This window comes from Globicephala melas, chromosome 3, assembly GCF_963455315.2.
Source record: "Globicephala melas chromosome 3, mGloMel1.2, whole genome shotgun sequence".
In the NCBI taxonomy this organism is placed as follows: Eukaryota; Metazoa; Chordata; class Mammalia; order Artiodactyla; family Delphinidae; genus Globicephala; species Globicephala melas.
The window spans coordinates 148288870-148300279 of record NC_083316.1 but is presented as its reverse complement, the minus strand read 5'-3'; the positions used below and the strand labels follow the sequence as shown (position 1 = coordinate 148300279).

At 36.3% G+C, this 11410-nt stretch overlaps 1 protein-coding gene across 4 annotated transcripts in view; it reads right to left on the bottom strand.

Annotated features, from left to right (window-relative positions):
• Positions 1 to 532: 532 nt before the first annotated feature.
• Positions 533 to 11410, bottom strand: part of CPEB4 (cytoplasmic polyadenylation element binding protein 4) — a 64323-nt gene continuing 53445 nt past the window's right edge. For all 4 annotated transcript variants that reach the window (XM_030829899.2, XM_030829900.2, XM_060296617.1 and 1 more), the window contains 5 exons: positions 11088 to 11177; positions 10605 to 10723; positions 9102 to 9216; positions 7405 to 7586; positions 533 to 4930 (listed from right to left, as the gene is read on the bottom strand). In XM_030829899.2, coding sequence (XP_030685759.1) covers positions 4703 to 4930; positions 7405 to 7586; positions 9102 to 9216; positions 10605 to 10723; positions 11088 to 11177 — 734 coding nt within the window. In that variant the 3' untranslated portion in view covers positions 533 to 4702. The remainder of the gene's footprint in view (positions 4931 to 7404; positions 7587 to 9101; positions 9217 to 10604; positions 10724 to 11087; positions 11178 to 11410) is intronic.

The following is an 11410-nucleotide window of genomic DNA, read 5'->3' as shown; positions in this document are numbered from 1 at the left end:
TGATTTTAATCCCAGAGGCCACATCCTGTGACGTCAGGATCTAGGGAGGAACTGGGTGGTTAAAATTCCAGAGAGACTTGTTAACAACCCAGATCCTCTTGTTAGAGTGGCCAGAAATCAAGGTTCTTCACTGACAAAGACCCAAAACTAAACCTCTCAAATACTCATCTTCCCTATTAAGTAAACACGTGTTCCCTTACTTTCATTGGACATTTGGCCTTAAAGCAGATGACTGAACGCTCAGATCCTGGGCTTAGGTCTCACACACATGCTGAAGGCTACAAATGAAAAGACTTCTGCAGGGCAGCGTGTGAACTAACAGTGCAGGCCAAAGACGACCACCCCTGACATTTATGGGTTTACATAAGCAAGGCACACTTGCCAGGAGTACTTATATGACCGGACATCTTTTCATTTCAGTTCCTTCTGCTTTGGCCAAAGAGTACATTCCTCATATTTTTAAATGTTATATCCCCAACCGTGGAAGCATAATCTACTTATGTTGAAAATAAATAAGTATATTAAAAGAAAGCTGAGTTAAAAGTTTTATTCATTCAACATCTCACATTACAAATATTTAAAAATTATATGCATACTGGTATAAATAGTCATTTGCAAACTATTTAATAACATTAATTTTCCACTAGCACTTCAACAAATGAACTCTTTTAAAAAAGGAACTGTGTTATATAACTTAAGAGTAGAACATACAAAAATAGGAACTTAACGTGAAAATGACTTTAATAAAAAATGAATTACCCTTATTTAAAATGCTATAATAAATACTACAACCTCCCCATACACAGTAAAAACTATATGGAAATTCAGCCAAGTAGTACAATTAACTGACATACTTAAATAACTTTTCCTTCTGATAATATGAGCAATACACTGGAAAAAAAAAATTAGGGATTAGTAAAAACTAGACACCCACTTGCTAAAAGTTTCACTTCCAAAAAATATAACAAAAATCTGATGAAAATTATAAAAACTAATTATACTTTAAATTTTAAAAATATAAAAAATAAAACAGTTGAATACAATATTGTCCCAATTCTTACAATGCTATCAATCACAGTAGCTTTAAAATAAGATAATAAAATAAAGCAAATGACCAAAACCTCTTTTATTCCATTTTTAAAAATAATCTCAAATTTACATTAGTAGAAAGATTGAGTTCTGATTCTTTTCTTTAGAAACACCAGCAAGAAAGAGGATTACTCTTAACAGTAGAAAATGACATTTTTAAATGTCTGTAATTAAAAACAAAGAATTACACTGCAAAGATCTTTCAAAAGTTTGAAATAAGTATTGCACATAACTTGAAGTTAACTTGCCACAATTCATCACATTCAAGTTTTAAATCACCTTTTAACAGAAGATTCAACTCTTCAAAACAAAAAGGGTGAATTATCAAGTCTTTCCAACAGCACTCTCATAAAATGCTAAATTCATTCACTGCAAGTTTTATTTTGCATTCTGCAGAGGTCTGTGTATGGAGAAGTATATATATTTTACCGAAGCTTGGGGACCAGAAGGGGAAGGGAGAGGGTTCCTTTACATAGAAAATAATCAGAAACACTTTATTTTACATTGCAAAAATAACCATGTAATTACTCTGTAACTACATTGTAAGTACATGGCTGGTGCCATGCTAGTGCGCTAGAACTACATGCTTGGTACATTGAAGTGATACCCTAAAATCTGTAAACTAATTACATGTTAATTATGTTTTGAGTTACATGGTAACTCCCAACTACAATCCCATGTAATCTGAAGGACATGTAATCAATAAAGTCCAGAGTAATAGATAATAATTGTTTATGCCCTGTAAATTGAAGTGTAACCAAATAATCTGTAAACACGCTTGTCACACAATCACAAGTAAATATTAGTAGAATAACAATTTCTTACATTAGTCATGCATACTAACATTACACACGTGTCCCACGGCAGGCTATTTTTTTTTCTTTATATATAATTTAAAAGAGCAGACATCTCTGAATCAAACACTTAACACCAATTTATTAATATTAAAAATGGCTAAACATTCACCAAAAATGTCTGCGTTATGAATAATTTTAAAAACTTAGTAAGAAGCTGTAGACAATTTTGTTATTTTAAATTTCTACCCTATGCTTATGCATTTCATTTTTTTTTAAGGAACTACAGTGTTATCTGTCATTTTCATGCGAATTTTTTTTCATTAATTTGTGACTTTACATAGACTATTTCTTAAATTATAGGTACACCAATAGCTGGTGCTGGGGAAGGATGTTTAAGCAACATGCTTTCTCTTCTCTGCAGACTCTAAAATAGCATTGCCAGTGCACAACATTCATAATTTAAAATGTATGCAGAGCACTGAAATGTATAAAAAGCAGAATATAAGAAAATAAAATTTATTAAAATTATTTATATTAAAAAATGAAGTATATGAAGATCTCTCAGTAATAAAAGTACAAAAAGCTACTCTTTGCAATATGAAAAATTGAGGTATTGCATAAAGAGATATCCCGTCAGTGAAAAGTGTGCCTAAAAATGTTCACTGTTGGAAAAACAAGATATACAAAAGTAGTGCATAACAAATATACATTATGTGCATGACAAAATAAGTTAGCTACAAAAACACTGTACCGAAATTCAGCAGGTCATGTACAAAGGGAAAAATTATTATTCAAAGCTAGTTCTTATTTCTTGTTAGCTCATCACACCTGTTTACTGAGTAGGAACAGCACGATAGCACACCCCAAGCCACCTACAAGCACTGAAAAGAATAAGAAGAGGCAAATGAACATTCCAATTAGAATTATGTTGTTCAGGAGAAAAGAAAAAAAAGTCCCTGACCAGCTACGCAAGAGCACCCTCCATTCACATGACCGCTTTCAATATTTGCAGGGGATTCTTTCAAAGCAGCTCCCTTTCTGTATCTAACAGACAGCAAATGCCTCCATTTTGACCTTTGGAACTTAACAGGTATATAGTTCATTAAAGCCTGGATTAAAAATAAAGGACTGCTTTTCCAGATCAGTAGGGGTCATCAGCCAGGTGGTTCCATCGCACTCCTGGGGCAAGTCTTTGGTTTTGAAGGATCCAAGATGGTACTGTTAGGTAGCACAACTAGCAAGATTGCCATTAGATTTTTTTTTTTTAATGTTTTGCACACTGATGATAATCCTTTTCATGGTGGATAGGGCGTTTCATAAGAGAATGTCCATAAAAATAAAAGTTACTTCCATGACCAGGGCTTCAAGAGACTATTTTCAATTTACCCCTGAAGCATACTGTTCAACACATCATAACGCCTTTCAAAAGCTAGTTTTATTTATAATAAAGCATGCATTACTTGATGAAGTTGGCACTTCAAACACTGACTATGTCCCATGCTAAGTTCTGAAACTGTAATGTTATTTTATTTTATAGGAAGAGTAAGATAAACAGACGTACCTTTGCACAGATTTACACAGTTACTTAGTTCAACAGTGCAAAACACTTTGCAACTACTTAACTTTTTTTAAACTTTTTTTTTTCGTTTTCTATGTTACAACTAAATTACAGGATACCCAAAGTAACTTTAAATCTAAAAGTAAGCCAATCGGCAGCCAATTTGAATATTGGTTTTGTCTTCCAGTTTGGGCTACACACGGTAGTCTAACACAAAATCAAAAATGATATCCTTGAGGTATCTCTAGATCTGTTTGTTTTTTTTTAACGTCAAAATGGAGAGCAAAGGCTGACACCTGATGAGTGTTAGTAAATTAGGATATAGAGTTTATATATAACATCAAAAATAAAATTTATATATTTGTTCTTTAGGAGAGGAAATGCTAGTTTTCCCACCAGTTGTCATTAACTCTAGCTTTGGTAGGTTTCCTGGGGCTGTGACCAGATAAGTAAAAGTTTAAAATAAATAAGTGCACTCCCCTCAGAAGTAAATGTACCCAATTTTTATATTCTAAATTTAAAAACCTGTTTAAAAGAAAATAAACCTAGCTCTGCCTACTTTACTATTTTTTTTTCTGATGTGGTAGTAACTTTGCGGCATAATGAAATCACATTCCGCCTCTAAACCCTTAAAATTAGTTATAATGCTGCTTCAATCTTGCTCATGCATTTGTGTTTGCTTTAACACGCTCTCTCCTGTTAATAATTGTTAACTTCTTCCATTGCTGTTAAAAGAATAAGAAGGGGACGGAAAAAAAGAGAGAGGCAAAAAATATGAAAGAAAAGAAAGAGAAAGGCAAAAGCACTTCCCTGGGGGAAACCCCGCGTCAGGAGAGATTGATAGTGTTATTGTTATGTGGTTATTTTAATAAAAGTATTCTTATCTGTTACATTATTAACAATAATTTTATTAAAAACCCAAAATACTCTATTGTTTCATTTCTCTTTTAATATTTCTCTCTCTCCTCTAAGAAAATGTTGTGGGAAGTTTGGATCCTCTTGGTCTCCAGCAAAACAAGAGAATGAAACTTCCATGCAACATGATGGCAATACGAAAAAGGAGTTCATACATATTGTTTTCAGTGACACGAGAATCTACAAAATGCCTATATTATAGGTCATTCTTTCCATTAGACTTATTGTTAAGTTACAGACTGCACAAAAGGACATGCCAGCATGAAGAGGTTGAGGAAGGGGGCAGAATTAACAGAAGAGTGCACTTATTCTGAGGCCTGAAAATGAGCACTGTAGTTATCCTTTAGTTCCAGCGGAATGAAATATGTCGAGGACGGTCACCGCCTTCCTTCACCAGGGGCTTGTGGAATTCCCTGCCAGCGCGAGAATGAATAGCAGCCCAGCAATATTCACAGTAATACTGCAGACAGGTAACATTAGCACAGAAAAATGGAGCAAATTTTCCCCCACAACGGGCCCCCTGACATTCATCACACAGCTGATCGTCCAAGACATATGGCTTAACTTCCACCTGCAATCAAAAATAAAACAAGGGTGTTTACATTTCTCAGTGAATGGACCAGGCAACTCTTATACCGTGTACGTACATTTCCATCCACTGTCTGAATGAGTCTGTGCCAAGGTACCCCAAAGGAAGAGTCAATAATTCTTTTACTGAAATTAGCTGTCATCATTTAAGAAATAAACTGGTAAGGCTTTTATGCCCATTGTTTTACATTTTTGTCTTATTAAATAAACAGTTTTCAAATGAAAAGCAAGATCCCAGCAGAAAGTTAAGAGTGAAGCCAAGTTAACGTTTACGAACATTATGAGGTTAAACCCACAGGAGTGTTTTCATAGACACAAACCATCACTTTAATTAGTGGATCTGGATTCTTGTCATATGTGGAATTATAATTTACACAAGACCAACTGAGAGATTCCCAGTGCCACAAAATAACACTTCAATGTACAAATCAGAGGGAAGCTGCCTGCCTTCTGCATCACAAGCCTCTGAGCTGTAATAAGGTTTGGGTCATGGTTTCTATTTACAGTGTACACATCTTGGGTTATAATCACAAACCTCGAACTCCAGGAAAACAAGATGCAGCCATAGTACTCATAATCTAAAACCTTGCTTTGTTCTTTGTCAGGAAGAATGGTTTACTTCAGTCTAAAAGTCAGAGGTGAATTTATAAAACTGGGTCTGTTCCAGTGTTCAATAGGCCAATGTCATTTGAGCCTCTCAAGCATTAAAAATAACCAGGCTATTAATTCTCCAGTGGGAAAAGAGTTGGTTATTTTTAGTCTTGGAGAGACTCATGATTGAAACTCCCTTATACCAGGCTATGACTACCACTGGTGCCATCCACTTCTGACAAGGAATCCTGAACAAGGTTAGCTGTGAACAAAAAGAGAAGAATGATATGGAAGGCAGGAAGAGCAGATGTAATCAGAGGATTAGGCTTCTGGCCCCGAGGCCATTCCATAACATCTACAGAACGGCAGGAACACTGGTCAAAGAATTGGATCCTGGAGGAAAACAAATTACGTCTGAATTTCTAATGGCTAACCTTACAATTCTGAAACCGATGATGGAATGAAGCGATGAGGTGGGAGTGTCCGTTTACTCAGATGTACATATTTTTTAGTGTGAATAAAAAACAAGGAGGCATGTTAACATATACTGCAACTAATCCTGCCCCCCTCCTCCATGTTTACAGTATAATGTATACCTTTCTCCTTAATATATTCACAGTATGATGATCACTACCATGGGAAACTTTCAGCTGCCACCGATGTGGAATGTACATGAAATGGAACATAAGCAGTAAGTGTAAACCACTAGTGACTTGATAGTTTCTACGTACTGAATTGAGAAAGGCACAATACAGTCAATCAACAAAGACTTTTCTGAGCACAATGCCTTGGAGTGTTGGATACCTAACTCAGCCCTAATGAAAGTGCCAGTCTGCCACGAAATGAGGAGCTGACACCAGAATGTAAATCAACACATTGCTTTCTTCATCAAGAAGGTCTTTCTATGAAAAAATCTCAACTGAACTATAAACACTGTGCTTATTAATGCAGCAGATTCACATTCTGGTATAAATTCCTATGTCACCACAAACTCCTAACAAACCATTTACCAACTGGCAGTCGGTTCACAAGCCGTATTTTGAGTAGTACTGGTGTAGGATAGAGTTCCATCCACCAGAACATAAATCCATGAGGACAGGGACTTCTTGCCCTAGGCACTAAAATGTTTGTTGAATGCATGAAACACAAAAATAAGAAATTCGTGAATGCAAAGAAAAAAGACATATACTGGAACACATAGTCTCAAATACAATACATTAAAAAACAGAAGAGTTAACTTTGAGGGTTTTTTTCCAGGCTTTTGATTCAGAGGATAAACACAACAAAGAGGAATATAAAGTGTGAAAATAATGCTAATGAACTACTACCTAATTTCAGGCAGTAAAATAGATTACAGATGAAAGGATTCTGAGTTCTACTTAATCTGTTACAATGAAATATTTCTTATACATGCCGTCCTAGAAATGAATTTACTCAATCATTTGTTACATAGGAAAATAGGGCTTGCTGAGGTATTTTTGATATCCCAGGTTTAAAAAAAAAACCGTGAGGAGATCTCAAGGGTGTTCATGTTTGTATAGTTGATATAACACAGTACAAAGGATTCGGCAAATATGCACTGAATGACTAACTGAATAAGTGAATGGATGGAGGTGATACCTTAGGAAAGATTAAATGGACTCGAGCAAAGTGACTGTAATGTTCTGGTTAGGCTATTCAGAAACTAAGAGACAGAAGAAATTCATATGAAACTCTTAGATGTATCCCAGAGCATGCATCTAATGGGTCCTACGGGAATAACTATCAGCTGTCAGTTTACTGTCACATAAAATTCCCCCACTCCAAGCTCGGTGATGACATAGACGGCCATTTCTAGAACTTGCCAGAATGTAGTCCAGGACTTACCCGTTTATCTATCTCTCCATGCTGCAGCTGCACGAAGCGGGCACTGATAGCAGCTATGTAACTCTGTTGATTAGAGAATGCGACTCGCCCAGCTCCTTTTGGGTATTTCAGCTCAGGGTCGGTATCAATCCCAGCATAGCACACGCCTCCATACAGCCGGTCCATTATCATGGCAAGCTCCACTACATACGGAAGGAGCAAATGGGACATTTGAAATCAGGAAAATTCATCTGGCTCTTACATCAAAAGCAGTTCATCTGTCTGTCATTACAATAATTATTAAAGTGAAACTAGTTATTATAACCAGTTGTACATGTGTTCATCTTTAACCTACTGTAACTAAGGGCAGGGACTCTGCTGAGTATTTCACATATGTTCACTTTTAATCTACACAACAACCCTATGAAGTAGGTAGTAATTTTCTGAGGAAACTGAGGCACAGAGAGGATGATTAATCTGTGCAAAGTCATGGATAGTTAAGTGATTGTGCTGCACTTGGCACCCTGGTCTATCTGCTCTACGCCACGATGCACCATATATTTACCAGTTAACAATGTACTGCTTAACATAAATGATCATTTGAACACTAGAAAGCTGATTGGCAGGCTCTTTGGGGGTCCTCTGAGCATATTTCCAACAAAATCCTTTTTACCTTTCCTTACCGTGTAGCTATTTGCCAATTTTTCACATAGAAGCTTGAAGTAGTGCTTCCCTGGTGGCGCAGTGGTTAACAATCTGCCTGCCAATGCAGGGGACACGGGTTCGAGCCCCGGTCCTGGAAGATCCCACATGCCGCGGAGCAACTAAGCCCATGCACCACAACTACTGAGCCCGCGCTCTAGAGCCCGCATGCCACAACTACCAAGCCTGCGTACCACAACTGCTGAAGTCCGTGCGCCTAGAGCCCGTGCTCCACAACAAGAAAAGCCACCACAGTGAGAAGCCCGTGCACCACAGTGAAGAGTAGCCCCCCTCGCTGCAACTAGAGAAAGCCCGCACGTAGCAACAAAGACCCAACGCGGTCAAAAATAAATAAAAAATAATCAATAAAAAAAAAAGAAACTTGAAGTAATAAATGCATCTTCTTCTCCATGAAATGTTACAATTTTGAAACTGCATTCATGTTCATTTTATGTTCTTTATCTCACTTATACTATTAAACCTCAAATTACTTGAAGTTGGGGATGAAATTTCTTCTGTAAGCACTGCTCTGAAAACACAATGCACTGCTAAGAACCCTGCTGTATTTCAGAGCTCAGTAAGCAGCTGTTGAGCACATGGGGACGTGGAAAACAAACAGCAAACATCTCGATACCTAACCCATCCCTGAAGGGTTTTTTTCTCTCAGATGATGATGAGAGCGATGAGCATTAGCATTACGAGACCGTGCGCTAAGCACTAGGCATCCACAATCTCATTTAATCCTCAAAACAACTCTCCATAAAGGACATACTTATAACTCCACTTGACAGATGAGGAAATTGAGAATTAGAGAAATTAATTTGAGCAGGGTTACTCAGCTATTAACTGGAAGCAGAGCACATGAATTCAAGCCCAGTTACTTGGATTCCAGAACTCTCACTCCTAGACATGAACTCAAATGCTTATGGAGAATTTATCCTGAAAAATCTGTATATTTCTTATGCTAACGGATAAATAGGGTTTGTTTGTTTGTTTGTTTCTTTGTTTAATCATACCAGCTCGCAATGGTCGGGGAACACCACCAACAAATATAGTTTTTCGTGGGTCAAGAGGCTGTGAACCATCCATCACAAAGTCACTGTCACTGAGATTCCAAGGCCGAATCTGTACCTAGAGAGTGTGCAAACCAGAATGTCTCATTCTCAACACAGACAATGTATGGAGAAAGGAAGTTTAAAATTATTGCAGAGTATTTTACTTTTAAAAGCAATAATCCATGTCATTACAAATCAATAAAACTGGAAAACTAGAAAAGACTTACAAGTAGCATATTCCAACCTTTCATTTCACATTTAAGAGTAGACTAACCACGGTGGAAAGTTCAATTTAGTTGCCTATTATAACCCAAATCACTTAACACTAACATGCCCTTAATTATCTGTAATTGACTATTTTACAGCTTATTTGGGCCCCTCTCCTACGCAGCACCCCAGTAGCCATATAATTTAAATTTAGCACGGTATTGGATGTTGATTAGTATTCAGTGCTATGTGAACTAGGACTGTGTGTCCAATCCTATGTCCAGGAAATGCAAACTACTCCTGATACTAACAAATCTGTTACATTGTTTCAAAAAGCATTTCAAAATAAAAATATTGATGATATCTGCAGTAAGCTTTTTATGATAAAACACTTCAGTGTGTCCATTACAATAACCAAAGATCAAGTACCTCAATTCAATTGTTTGCGTGTATAAACTGTTACCAATGCCCACACCAAAGGCTAAGGGGTTGATAGTGGGGTATTCCCAACAGGTACACCAAACTAAGTCCCAAGGCCAGAAGGTCCCAAATTTAAATACCTAAATTTAGGGACTGGCAGGGAACAAGCAAGTCAAATAGAGTCTAGCCACATAAGAATTCTGGGACAACCCTAAGACACTAAGAGGAGCTCCACAAATCACTGTTTGAGCTGAGCCCACTGGCGCCTCCATCCTGAACTGGACCCCATCACTAGGTACTGGCTGAGCGATACCAGATTGTTGGTTTGCCAGATTTGTTGAAACAGGCTAGTTGCTACTATTCCTAAAGACTAAATTTTATAATAAAGAAAAACTTCTTCAAAAAGAAACAATATGCAATGTACATTTATGTATATACATAATTCATTTTACCTGGCGAGTACCATATGCAAAAAGTTAAGGATAGTATTGGGTAAAATCTTGATCAAAGAGAGGAAGGAGAAAGATCTATTTGTGATTTGAGTTCTGTCATTCAGAGGAAATTCAGCTACTTTATATTTACCAAATGCATTTCCAGGTGAAGTCTTTTAATAGAAAGATTCACCAATATTTTAACTAACCAAAAATTCAATGTCAAAATAATGTGCACAAATATACAGAATGTCAATGCTAGGAAGCTGACAAAAACAAAACTTTTTCATTTCGATTCTACTTAAAACATGTCAATTAACAGATACATAAAGATGTCTGTGGGTTTTTCAGAGCTAACAAATAGAGGCAAAAATGAGAAGCTATTTTCATGCTAGACTGCACTTACTGGCTTGTCTTTGATAGTGGGACTTGATACACAAAGGTAGAGTTTTCCATCTTCTTCAATACATGCATCAATGAGAGCCTGAACAGAGCTTTCATCTTGAAATAGCAGGAATGCATAGCCTAATAAAAAAATTTTTGAAAGATTTATATTTTTCCTATTTTTAAAATAATTCTTCGAGGGAAAGGAAGCATAAAACTAAGGAAGGGAAAAGGTGTAGAAAAAAATGAAAACAAACAGAAACCCCTAAAAGTTAAATCTCACCCTAAATCTGATAATATCAACATAAAGTTCAGTTTGGTATTATCTTGAAACCTCTTTTAGAGTAAAATTAAATCTGAATTGAAAGTACATACTAAATACAAATTTTAAAGACATATTTGGGAAAATGTAAGTTTAACAATGAAAAATTGTACAGTGAAGGTAAACATTTATGAAAAGAACATAAGGAGAAACTATGCATGTATATTGAATATTGAAAATTACCTTTAGGAGGAAAATAGGATTTGCTCTCTGCTTTATGAGGCCAATCCACAATCAAAGGGCCAAAGCGACGAAAACTAGCTGTGATCTCATCTAATGAACAACAAACCAAAAAAGTAGATTTAAGTATTTTTATGTTCATTTTTGGGGAATAGTTTAGAAAAAAAGTTTCCTATCTACTATTTACAAGAATAGTACACCAAGACCTCCCACATCTCCTTCATCTGGATTCCCCTTACTGTTAACATTTTGTGTGTTTGTCTTCCGCCTCTTCCCCTTCTATCTATGCATGAATCTATCTATCTGTCTGTCTATCTATCTATCTA